Raw genomic sequence first — 13450 nt, forward strand, 5'->3', positions numbered from 1 at the left:
ATCGCCTGGGAAATGCACAGGAGCAAATCCCAATAGCACTAGTCATGCAGGAAGAGGTTTCCCGGTGCAACCTGATGTCTTTTGCAGCAATAAAGGTAAAGGTAAAGGTACCCCTGCCCGTACGGGGCCAGTCTTGACAGACTCTGGGGTTGTGCGCCCATCTCACTCAAGAGGCTGGGGGCCAGCGCTTTCCGGAGACACTTCCGGGTCACGTGGCCAGCGTGACATCGCTGCTCTGGCAAGCCAGAGCCGCACACGGAAACGCCGTTTACCTTCCCGCTGGTAAGCGGTCCCTATTTATCTACTCACACCCGGGGGTGCTTTCGAACTGCTAGGTTGGCAGGCGCTGGGACCGAGCAATGGGAGCGCACCCCGCCGCGGGGATTCAAACCGCTGACCTTGCGATCGGCAAGCCCTAGGCGCTGAGGCTTTTACTCACAGCGCCACCCGCGTCCCTCAATATACCTAGCTAATTCCCCATATTGCAGCAATATACCTAGCTAATTCCCCATATTTGCCACAACAATGCCCAGTTGTAGCAAGGAGTTCCAGAGTCATCCCCAACATTCCCAACAATATCCTCTACCATGTCTGAATCTCCTTGAAAGGTTTTATTTTATCTCTCAGCAACACCCCACTGCATGAACCCCAGTTTTGTCTTCCTTACATGCTACATAGAGCTGGAAGGTGGCATCAGTCTCGCCCTCTGTGTTTGATGCACGGCATTTGTATCCCCCTTTGTCCGCCAGCTTCACATTCGGAATTGTCAGGATATTGGCTCCGGAGGATTGCCAACCAGTGGTCTTTTGTGATTTTGTCACCCAGGCCGCATTGGCTGAAGGGTTGCTCTTTATCTCGCAGAACAACGTGATGGAGTCACCTTCCTGGACTTTGATATGGAAAGCATCTGTGAAGTTTCTCCGACCTGCAAGATTCCAAACAGGACAGTGGGATGCCACGGCAGTTATCAAGCTTCTGGTCTGGCCGCCCTCCCATCCCAGTCAAAGAAAACACTTCTTATCCAACCACCTCCAGATGCAACACAAAATAAAGAGATGGCAGCTTGCTTGTCAGAGGAGGACAATGTTTCAAATAATGGTTGGGCTGCCAAATCTTCTAAATCCCCATTTTGCAGACAGGAAACAAAGGCTGGGTGTTTGCAGCGCCCAACGACAAACAAAGGATCCATGTCAGAAGTGAGAGTTGAATTATTTTTTAAAAATTCAGATCCCACTTTTCACCATCTAGGTCCCAAAGTGGTTAACGAAATAAAAAGCATACAATATTTACACCATCTAAAACATAAACTGAACATGAGGGATTGAAACATCAGGAGATTGAAACATCACAGCAACATTCATGGAGCAAAGCCTACTGGGAGAAAAACCATTTGAACCAGGCACCTGAAATATAACAGGGATGATGCCTATCTGGTTTCCACAGGGAGGAAGTTCTGATGAGTTGGGCCCACAAAACTGAAGACACGATTCCTCATTAACATGAGTGGTGCTCAGGGCTCTTTTTCTGAGGAACTCCCCAGAACTCAGTTCCGGCACCTCTCAGGTGGGCACCATTGCCATTCTAAGAGAATGTTCATTGTGAGTTCCGGCACCTCTTTTTCTAGGAAAATGGCACTGGTGGTGCTTCTGATCCATGTGGGAGCAGTAATGCTGCTCCCCAAGGTGGTCTCAGTGCTCGACTAGGGACATATGCCTGCCTTGGGGCAAAGCATCTCTCTCTCTTGCTCCTCAAGTGTAACATCTTATTTACTGGGCAGTGTTTGCTTTCAAGGTACGCAACCAAAGGTGGATCTAGAGGAACGTGACCAGTGCGGTTGTACTGAGCACTGAGCTTCCAGGGGACCACAGTAGGTGATGCAGCTATGACATCCAAGTGAAGGTGAGAGGCGGTGTGTGTGTGTGTGTCGGATTTTGGCACACAGAACACCACCGAAATTTGAGATGCCAAGGTCTGCCACTGGCAGAACCTTATTGTTGGGGACTGGGCAGAGGATGAGGAGTTGTGGAGATTGCCTCCCCATCCTGACCCTTCCAGGGAGGAGGAAGAGGAAGACAGTATATATTTACAACAGGGGTTTGAGGGAGGTTGCAGCTCAGAGGCAGATGAGGGGGAAAGTTGGGAAATAATGGGAGAGGAGGAGGAGACAGAGCCGCAGCAGCAGCTGGCTGACATATTGTCACTAGAAAGCATTCCAGACCCCAAAATTAATGGACTACGCAGAACTGGATGAAATGGCAGGAAGGATTCGAAACCTGTGGGACCAGAGATTCACAGAGGATTGCAAGAAATATATGAACTATTTGAAGAGCAACTGTAATCAACAAATTACGCTAGTAGGACTACAAGAAGTTTTGTAAGGAGAAATATATGAAATATTGCAAAGAAGAGAAGGAAGAGAGACATTAGTTAAATGTAATACTGAAAGTAAGAAATGTATATTAAGTGAAAAGATTGGAAAATTTTCAGATGTGATTGATGGAAGTAAAAAAAAATTGTATAAGATATAAAATTATGTTTAATAATTGTTGAAAATGGTATGTTAAAAAACTAATATTATATATATATATATATATATATATATATATATATATATATATATGAAAGCAAGCATTCCAGACCCACCATCTCCCAGAACCTGGTGAGCCTTGAAAGTAGGAGAGCAAAGAGCTCGAAGACAGAGGGCACTTAGCATCACACATAGAGGAGGTGATGGTGATGATGACGAAGGAGGAAGTGGGAGAGGTGGGGGGTTGGAGATTCATTTGGGACAATGCCATCATCCAAGAGGCTGGGTTCTATAGCCTCACTATGTAAAGATTGAAATAAAAAAGGACTGCAAGAAACTTTTTCTCGTCTTTGTACTTTCCTGGGCAACCAGCCAACAGCCGCTGACAGCATCCTGACACTTATCCATTGAAGAGTCCGTGCTTTGAAAACAAACAAAATCCACACACAAATAGACTCACATACATTTAATGCTGCTTGCTCCAAGGAACTGTGGCTACCGTGGCTTAGGCAGCCATTTTTATTTTCATGGTCTGTATAACAAATACGTAAAATACTTACTTCCACCAGGACGTTCACGTATCCCACTGAACCACAGCATCGGTGGGTCTGTAAAGGGAAGCACAAGCCCTGTGAGGGAGTGGCCCTGTCAAGTGGGGATTTAGCAAAGGCAGGGAGAGATTCTAATCCTAGGATATTGCATTCACAGGTATCTTTCTCTGTAAGTAGTTTTGGGGGCCACATCCAACCTGCTTCACCTGCCCACCCAGTCAAGGTTTTGCCACTTTGTCCTCTGATCATCATTGCACAGAGATGGAGAACCTGATGCCTTCCAGATGTCACACTGCACTTCCCATCATTCCTAAGCATCTGCCATGGTGGCTGGGGCTGATGGGAGTTGTAGTCAACCTGGGTGGGCTGGTGGTTCCCCTCTCTGCAACAGATGACCAACACCAGTTAGAATCATAGAGTCTTAGAGTTGGAAGGGGACCCAAGGGTCATATGGGCCAACCCCCTGCAATGCAGGAATCTCAGCTAAATCACCTGTGACAGATGGCCATCCATTGCCATTTTCCTGTCCGGTACTTTGCATATGGATGGCATTGCTGGTTTAGAAGACCAAAAAAGTGAGCTTCTCCAGCATTCTGTTCCTTCCAGCTGAAAGTTATGGTGAGCCTTGTAATATAAAGTGGGGTACTTTTAATACCCCCAAATGTGTCATAGGCACTATAGAGGAGGCATAGGGATCCTGTGGCCTTCCAGATTTTTATGGACTCCATCTCCCACCATTCCTCACCACTGGTCATGCTGGTTGGGCTAAAGGTAGCTAGATGCCACCAACATCTGGGGGGCTGCAGGTTGCCCATACCTGTGGCAAAGCCAGCCCTGATGGCAATGTTGTGTCTTCCTGCGTTTTTCAGCATCAGTAGTTTTCTATTGCAGAATGCTCCATGCCTGCCCTACTGAACTCAAGTTGCTCTACCCCACTTTTGCAGCCCATTGATCCAAAGGAGACCACACTGTTTCCAGGCAATAGCCAGTTGCTGTTCCACCAAGTAATGGACACAGGAGGAGCCAGCCTCAAATGACAAACTGAGATACACGCTAACGCTTTGTGCTTCTCTAGCCTTGCCTCAGATTGTCTGCTTCATAGTTTTGCCTTGAATTAGCTCGTGACTGTAATTAACTCATAGTTAAGCACACTGGGCTGTCTTGGGTGGCCTCACTCTTCCTGAAACATAACAAGAGGAAAAGGTCCCCCACAAAAGGGGTGCCCAGGGGCAAAAGCCAGACAACGGACCTGCCCTCAGAGGCAAGAGAGTGAGCGTCATGTTAAGACAAGGAGAATAAGGAAGATTAGCTTAAATTTAAATTAAAACAAGGGAAGATTTGCTGAAGTAATTGATTAGAACCTGGAATACAGAAAAGGGAGGCATGAGGAAGTCGGGGAAGAAAGGTTTAAGAAATTAAGATATGAAATGGTACTCGTTTTCTTTTTCTGTTTTGTTTTTGTTTTTGTTTGTTTATGTATTTGTTGTATTTATGTTATGTTTGTGTGGTTATAAAAACCGCTTAATAAAAAATATTAAAAAAAAAAAGAGAGTGAGCGTCATGGCCCACAACTCTTCTAGGCACAATTGAGCTAGAGTTTCCTTAACAAGTCTTTTCCCCAAGTCGCTTCAGTTCCAGCTCAGCTAGATTAGAAGTTTCGTGTTTAAAATGGCAGCAGCAGCAGCAGCAGCAACAACAACAACAACACCCAGAGTCACTCACAGCTGACGTCCAACTGGATCCTCTCCTCTGTTTGCACAGGATGGGTCCCTTGGTTGTAGCTGGCATTGCAGATGAGATTCTGGCCATGGTCTGCAATTGAGGGTATGAAGGTACCGTAAACCTTGATTTCATTTGTCTGCTCGCTTGTGGCCCTCGATGTGTTGGCTACAGAAACGCCTCCCCAGGTGACGTCCACCTGCGAAGAACAACTTCCTGGGGTTGTACAACTGATATTCACTGGATGTCCTGCCCGAAGCTTTCCCGGTATCTGTATTTCAGGTTTCTCTAGATTTATGGAGAAAGAAGATGCATAAGTAAATAGCAACCTCAACCAGCCTTATATTTGTGATGGCCATTGGCATCACTTCAGAAAAAGAGATACAGTGGTACCTCGGGTTAAGTACTTAATTCATTCCGGATGTCCGTTCTTAACCTGAAACTGTTCTTAACCTGAAGCACCACTTCAGCTAATGGGGCCTCCTGCTGCTGCCGCACCGCCGGACCACAATTTCTGTTCTCATCCTGAAGCAAAGTTCTTAACCCAAGGTACTATTTCTGGGTTAGCGGAGTCTGTAACCTGAAGCGTATGTAACCCGAGGTACCACTGTAATGGGTTTCTGATAATTTGTTGTTGCTCTTTAAAGCCATGATCCTTTGCTATATTAGTTCTGTTGGAGACTTGACATGCATCCTTACCTGCACAGCTCTGGAATTCTGAGCACCTTTATGGCAATGTGGGGTATTTTGAGCAAGAAAAGGGGCATGGAAATGGGGGCTGATAAGTGATGAGTGGGGAAAGGAGCTTTGCTAATTCCATGGGCAAAAGAATAGGCTGAGGGATGCACCAACATGGAGAGTCAGTCTTTTTTCAGTGATCATTTGAGCTCATCCACACCTGCGTTCCCCCCCCCCACTTTCTCCCGGGAAAACCCACTATTCAGCACTGATTCAGAGCAAATGGCAAGCGGGTTGTCCCCAGATTGCCCTTTGTTCTGATTTAATGCAGAAGAGCATGCTTTCGGGGGGGGAGTGGTGGGGTCAAGGCAAAGCCGCTCAGAGCCCTTCTAGAAAATATGGAACAAGCAGAAAACCACTCAGATACATGCTTTCCAGGCATGGGAAAGACAGAAGTGGGTGTGAGCTCTCTGTTCCATTTCATTTTCATTTTTAATTTGTGTACTTTCTATATTACTATACGCAAGGCAGTTTACAAGCTGAAGAAACAACAAAGTAGACAGCAAAGATCACACACCTAATAATCTGATCCAATGGAAAAAAAAGTCATAATAAGAACGTAACTTTAAAACTAACAACTTTTATTGGGGTTGCCATATTTCAGGAAGTGAAACTTTGTCAAAGTTGTTGAGCTATTTTTAAGAAAATTCAACAAAATATACACTTCCGACACAGCTTTCCCCCCCCCCCCCCAGACGTTCCAGTGATTTCTGCCTGGGCACTGTTTCTGATGACCAAATCCCGGACATATGGCAACCCTAACTTATATAAAATAAAGCAATATTCCATGATCCATTAGAATACAGTGGTACCTCGGAAGTTGGACAGAATCTGTTCCGGAAGTCTGTTCAACTTCCAAAACATTCAGAAGCTGCATCGGACATTCAGGTTCCAAAGAACGTTTGCAAACCAGAACACTCACTTCCAGGTTTGCGGCATTTGGGAGCCAAAACGCCCAAGTCACAAGGCATTCCAGAACCAAGGTACAACTGTATAACAGCCAACAATGTTCAAAATCTCAAGGGCTTTTTCCAGTACTCTGGAAGAAATAAAGAAAATTCTTGCAAAGCCAAGTGTTTTCCCAAGCTGTCGTAACAGGTTAGATTAATTGGGGGGTTTAAGCACAGGTAGATGTGTCGGTTCATACACAGCAGATTTTAATTTTCTGGTGCTTCACTCCCAGCGTAGGTGATACCAATGCTTGCAGAGAGCAGCACAGCACTGGGCCACACTGGGGGTGCCAGACACCTTCTTTGCACCCAACAAGTGCCAGTTCGTCTGGCCGGGCTCCCCCTGCCTGAATGGGCAGGCACCACAGTGCGGCCCTGCTTGGCTCCAAGGCAGGGCAAGGTCACTCTGGCCGTGTTGGTGGTGAGGGCAAGAGTGCTGAGACAGGTTCCTTCACCCAAAGGCTCAGGAGCAGACAGACAGACAGACAGCAGAGAGCCAGGCATCCTTCCAGCCACTCACCTGCCACTTTCACTAATGTAGGTAAATCTGAGTAGCTAAATTTTATTGTGCCTTTCTCTACTCTGAAATAGTATCCTCTTTCATCGGATCTTTTGCGGGTATTGTTGATGGTGAGGGAACAGTCTCCTTGTTGCAAGTCCCCCGACAGAAGGAAGCGATTGCGAGCGAAATGTTCTATATATTTATTCCTATCATTGGTGGCCACTAGTTCATTGTAAGTTCTGCTGCCTACAGTATACCAATATCCGTGCAATTCAACACCACTGGTGTCAGTCGATGCTGGGTAAGTGAATTTGCAGGGGATGACGACACAGAACCCCTCCTGTACTCTCACTTCAGGGGGGACCGTCAGGTTGTACCCTGGAAGGCAGTGAGCACCTGTGTGGAGGAGACAATAAGAAACTCCATCAGCCTATTCCAGAACACCCACTCCTCCCTGTCCCCCATTACTGGAAAAGACTGGATATTTCAGGGTGTAGACTCTGGGTTCCTCCACATTTCCACTTGCCCTGCTCCTTTCCCACTCTTTAGTGCTAAATGGGAGCAAACATCAATCCAGAGAAAACTCGAATTGCCACATGCTCCAATTGAGTGCTAAAGAGCAGCTTTTCCTGGCAAGAAGAAGCGGGACTAGAGGAAGCATGGATGAGCCCTCTGCGTTGTCCCCATAGCTCTGCCCTTTCAGTCTTCTCTTTACCTTCCCAATGCAGGCAGGTTGAAAGCAGTCCGAAAATGAAGGCTCCAAGGGGATAACTCATCTTGCGTCTCCTTCCAAAAGCTCTTTGTCCCTCTGCTGGAAAGGAGCCCAAGAAACTGAAAGAACAAGCAGGAAAAGTGAGTTCAGAAAGAATGGGTCTGCTTTTGAATAATTTAGGAACTATGCCACTCTCAGCCTGTTTTAATGATTTTATTTCTACATAGAAAAATATAAAGCACTTAATGATGATGATATCTAAGGAGTGTGGATAAAGTAATATAAAATAGTTATCAATATTACACAGATGGTGTGAGCAAAAAGTTAAAAACGAAGATGTGTAACTTATTATTATGAGTCTGGATAGACTTGCTGCAACAACAACAACAACAAAGGTTTTAGTGGGCATCTAATACCAGATGTTGCCAGCCCTAAGTAAGAGCTTTTGGACAGTGGAATACACTTCCCCGGAGAGGTTGTAGACTCTCTATCCTTGGAGGTCTTTAAGCAGAAGTCAGGTGGCCCTCTGTCCTGAATGCTTTAGCTGAAATTCCTGCATTGCAGGGGGTTGGACTAGATGACCCTCCGGGTCCCTTCCAACTCTGGGATTTTATGATTCTATCAGGCAAGGAGTGCCAAAGCCTAGGTGCTGCCACATTGAATTATTGACTCCTTTATTTGAAAGATTTAAATCACCCATAAGTGTCTTTGATACACAACACACAAATAACTTCTCTGGTTCATATGTCAGAAGACAATGAGGAGAGTATATTTTTCAGGGCCCCTCCAGACATCCTCCCCCCCCCCCGTGCATTTATGATGATTTGTGCTCATTGTGCTCTCTGGAAAAGTCACACGTGATCCCATTTTCATATAATAATTTTTATTAGTTTTCAATTACAATAACCCAGTAAAAGCCTCATTGGCAACCCAGTCCGTTAGATGAGGGATAAATTACAGAAGTATTATTATTATTATTATTATTATTATTATTATTATTATTACAGTGGTACCTTGGTTCTCAAATGCCTTGGTACTCAAACACCTTGGTTTTCAAATGCCGAAAACCCAGAAATGAGTGTTCTGGTTTTCAAACGTTTTTTGGAAGTCGAATATCGATGTGGCTGTCGGCTATTGTTTCTGGGGCACCTTCACCAATCAGAAGCTGCGCCTTGGTTTTCGATCATTTCGGAAGTCAAACTGACTTCCGGAATGGATTAAGTTTGGCGCTTTTGTTTTTGCTATTTATTTTGTGTTTTTGTTTTTGAGGCTTTTAAGGTTAATTTGTTTTTGTGACTGTGTGGAACCCAGTTCAGCTACTGGTTGATTAATTGTGTGCGGAAATGGATAAAAGCCCCCCATCCAAACGATGGCTATCATCAGTGCAGGTAAGAATAAAAAATAATTTTAATTTTTATCATCTACAAGACTGTCTTATTTATTTTATACTTTAGTACATTGATTATTGCTTTCATTTTATGTATTAATGTTCTCATTAGATCATAAAATTCATGTTAAATTGCTGTTTTAGGGGTTGTTTTTAAAATCTGGAACGGATTAATTCATTTTGCATTACTTTCTATGGGAAAACACACCTTGGTTTTGGAACGCTTTGGATTTCCAGAACAGATTAAGTTTGAGAACCAAGGTGCCACTGTATTATTATTACTACTACTACTGCTACTACTACTATTATTCTTATTTACAAAGTCACAAAGCAGGCAGCCACTATTAGATGCCCCTGGGGGTCAGGTGAAGGAATGTCAACATTCCTAGTCAAAGGGCACTTGCAGATGGGCTGTTTGTGCACATCATATTTGGTTGTTATCCCACATTTTCCATTGCAAAGATTCCTTTGCCTTTTTGTGATGAAAAAAGTGAAGGAATCGTTGTGTTAGAAAACGTGGGATAATGACCAGTTATGGTGCATACAAACAGCACAAAAGTCCCATGGAAAAGTGATGGGTAATTGAAACTGGAAAGTGCAAGATGACAACCTTTAGCTGGCAATGCCATGTGACTGTTGCCCAGATGTATCAGGATCAATGCTCTGTAAACTGGTGATGTCACAGAACCTCCAGCAACATGCAAGCGCTGGGCAAACATATCATGTGTGATCAATAAACAACCAGTCATATACAGTGGTACCTTGGGTTACATACGCTTCAGGTTACATACGCTTCAGTTTACAGACTCCGCTAACCCAGAAATAGTACCTTGGGTTAAGAACTTTGCTTCAGGATGAGAAAAGAAATCGTGCTCCGGCAGCGCAGCAGCAGCAGGAGGCCCCATTAGCTAAAGTGGTACCTCAGGTTAAGAACAGTTTCAGGTTAAGAACGGACCTCCAGGACGAATTAAGTATGTAACCAGAGGTACCACTGTAGATGAGTGATAAATAATAAAAGTACAGTGGTACCTCCGTTTTTGAACATAATCCATTCCAGAATACTGATTTCCAAAGCGTTCGAAAACTGAGGTGCGGTCTGCCAATTCAATAGATAGAATTGTGAAAAACAACTGATATACGCAGCGGAAGTTGTTCGACTTCCGAGGTGAGTTCGAAAATGGAAGCATTTACTTCCAGGTTTTTGGTGTTTGAAAACCGAAACGTTTGGCAATGGAGACGTCCAAAAACCGAGGTACCACAGTTTTGTTGTTGTTATCATTATTATTCAGGATGTCCCTATTTTCATCAGATAAATGTTGGAGTGTATGCATTATTGAACTGAGAGAACTAAATATTACAACATCTGAACCACACCAAGTAGTTCCTACTGGAGAAATTGACCTAAAGCGCACCCAATGCTCTTCTGTGGCTGTACATGATAGAAAGTGATTGAAAGTGGTGGAGAAATCACTGAGTCATATTCTGGATCAGACCAGTGGATGCTTCTCCACCTTCCTGTTTCTCACAGTGGCCACCCAGATGCCGTTGGCAAACCCATAAGCAGGATGTGAGTGCAAATGCCGACGCCCACTGTTGCTCTCCAGCAACCGGCATTCAAGGCTAAGTTGCAGCCTTAAAACACAAGATTAAAAACAGTTTTTAATCCACTTAAAACTCAGAAATAAGGTGGATCCTAGAAATATACACCTCAGGTGTCAAAAGCCAGGGTAAACAGGGGCCTCTTCAGCATTCGAAGAAAGCTGTAATAATGAAGGTGCCAGAGGCAGCTCTGGGGAGGGAGTTTCACAACTTAGGGGCCACCACCAAAAATGCCCTCTCCTGGGCCACCACCACCCTGAGCTTCTGAGGATGGTGGAACAACCAAGATGGCTCCCTTCCTTGCTCTTCAGAGCTAAGAGGGTCTGTAGGGAAGGAAGAAGTCTTTCAGGTCAAAGTCATGAAGGGCTTTAAACACGAACGTGTGGAGCTTCAACTGGGTCCAGATACAAACTGACAACATGCCTAGCAGCCACTGATAGGCTTATCCATAAATTTGCCCATTTCACTTTTAAAGCCAGTGGTTTGTTTTTTTTCTTTAAAAAATGTTGAGGGGTACTCTCATTTTGACTCAAGAAAATTAGAATGATATAGTTCAAATCGGGGAAAATAAATACAGTAAATGGACAGAAGTACAAAGAACATGCATCGGGGTAACAACAGAACTGACAATTCACCGTTCTAGAGAAGAAACGTTTTTGGTGTGGTTTTTTTTTTAAAAAAAGTTTTTTCTCCTGTTAGATTCACAAAATGTTTAAGAGTACGCCATTGAAGCTGGTGATCATCACCACATCTTGGGGTAGCGAACCTCATAGTTTAACTATGTGCATTGTGAAAAGAAAAATTCTCTAGTCACTTTCTCCACAGCACATATAGTTTTATAAACCAATATTGTCTTCTTGCCCTGACTTTTTGGGTTTTGTAATACTAAAGCGCCCCCAATGCAGTCACAGAGCAGGCTGCCACTATTAGATGCCCCTGGGGGTCAGGTGAAGGAATGTCAACATTCCTAGTCAAAGGGCACTTGCAGATGAGCTGTTTGTGTGCATCACATTTGATCATTATCCCACATTTTCCATTGCAAAGATTCCTTCGCCTTTTTGTGATGAGAAAAGCGAAGGAATCGTTGCGCTAGAAAACGTGGGATAACAACCAAATATAGTGCATACAAACAGCACAAAAGTCCCATGGAAAAGTGATGGGTAATTGAAACTGGAAAGTGCAGGTTGACAAACTTTTGCTGGCCATGCCATGTAACTGTTGCCCGGACAGATCAGGATCAATGCTCTGTAAACTGGTGATGTCACAGAACCTCCAGCAACATGCAAGCTCTGGGCAAGCATAGCCTGAGTGTCCAATAAACAACCAGTCTGGGAACTCCCATAATTCCTCTCTCTCTCTCTCTCTCTCTCTCTCTCTCTCTCTCTCTCTCTCTCTCTCTCCATATTATACAGGAAAGCAGAGAGGAACCAGAGTGATAGGTTATTAAGACAAACACCCCAAAATGCCTTCTCATAAAGCAAGCTTAATTTGCCCATTCAAATTCCTCTCCTTACCATTCATTTCCCTGTTGTGCAGCAATTCCATACACAGCACTGTATCCCTTGTTGGTCCTACTCAGAGTAAGTTGATCAGAATTAATAGATTTGAACCCTTTGACTCCAGGGTCTTATCTGAGTAGGACTATTGTCAGATACAACCCACAGCATCCCTGTGCACATCTATGCGGAACAGTAAACCTTTGTGGGGACATGCGCCTAGAGAAATGCGAATGGATCATAGACTTAAGTCTCATTAAACGGAAGTTGAGTAAGCCTGCTTGGGTTGTACTGTAAATGCCATACAGCCAACTCAAACCACACAACACTCTTCCTAGAACATAAAGTTCTTTGTGGGCATTTCAAAGTTCTGCAATTATACATGTGAGAGATTTCAAAACTGCCACCTGAGTTTCCCCCCCAAAATTAGATCTGTCTCTAAACCTGTTTCAGTACTATTAATCAAAATAGATCTGCACACTTCCTATTCTTACAGGTGGGGTAGAGGTGGGGGTCAGTTACACAAAACTCTTCAGCATTATCTGTGGTACAGAATCCTGTGTGATTTATAAACCCTGCGTATACTTAACAGCAAGGGCATGAGTCCAAATGAAAATATCATTCAATAGGATTCCCTCTAGTGAGAGGGCAGGAGTGTCATACAACAAGACAGGCCTCTTTTGCGACATTATGAAATTGCTTGTCATATAACCAGGAAATTCCAAAACAACTAACAGGCTTAAGCGCTGAGATATCCGACCTGACTAAGCTGAAGAACCACCACTAATTAAGAAAAGAAATGACGTTAGGAATAAGAAAGCAAATTCAATAAGAGTTAAACACAGCCAACATTCTGTACTTCCAAAGTCCTTTTGGTCTCAGCCCTCTGAAAACGATGGTTTCTAAAGCTTCTTATGTTTTGGCTGAATTTTGTATTCAACAAGAAGAAAAGTATTCTTACCTGCTTACAATGGCAGTAGTGTTCACCCAAACTCTCGCCAGGAGTCCTTCTGCCAATGAGCCTGCCCTGCTCTCTGATCAGAATAGCAACGCAGGGGAGAAGGTTTGCCAGAATAAATACCTGCAAAAAGCAGAAGTGGTTATGCTTTGCAATCAGTTTTGCAAAGCCGATGGGCCATGAATAGTGAAATATGTGATGATGGGTTGGGCAAGCAATGGGTCACTGGGGATGGAGCATCAGTGATGCAGGATTTGTCTCAAATGGATCTGGGGCAGGGGGGGCAAGACTCTCCTTGTGGCAGATACATT

The 13450-nt window shown here is 44.2% G+C and overlaps 1 protein-coding gene across 8 annotated transcripts in view; it reads right to left on the bottom strand.

Moving 5' to 3' along the window:
- Positions 1-13250, bottom strand: part of LOC310768692 (sialic acid-binding Ig-like lectin 13) — a 31530-nt gene extending 18280 nt beyond the window's left edge. For 4 of the 8 annotated variants that reach the window (XR_014551368.1, XM_083627334.1, XM_083627332.1 and 1 more), the window contains exons 1-7: positions 13143-13217; positions 10622-10718; positions 7703-7818; positions 7006-7383; positions 4801-5085; positions 3088-3135; positions 668-925 (exon numbers count right to left, since the gene is read on the bottom strand). Coding sequence is in view for 6 of the 8 variants with exons in the window: in XM_083627334.1 (XP_083483460.1) it covers positions 668-925; positions 3088-3135; positions 4801-5085; positions 7006-7383; positions 7703-7818; positions 10622-10644 (1108 nt within the window). In the remaining 2 variants the exon portion in view is untranslated. Of the gene's footprint in view, positions 1-667; positions 926-3087; positions 3136-4800; positions 5086-7005; positions 7384-7702; positions 7819-10621; positions 10719-13142 lie in introns of all 8 variants that reach the window. The other 4 variants (XR_014551367.1, XM_083627335.1, XM_083627333.1 and 1 more) reach the window with 1 other exon arrangement.
- Positions 13251-13450: the final 200 nt, after the last annotated feature.

Source organism: Podarcis filfolensis (assembly GCF_964270895.1).
Source record: "Podarcis filfolensis genome assembly, chromosome: 8".
Lineage (NCBI taxonomy): Eukaryota > Metazoa > Chordata > Lepidosauria > Squamata > Lacertidae > Podarcis > Podarcis filfolensis.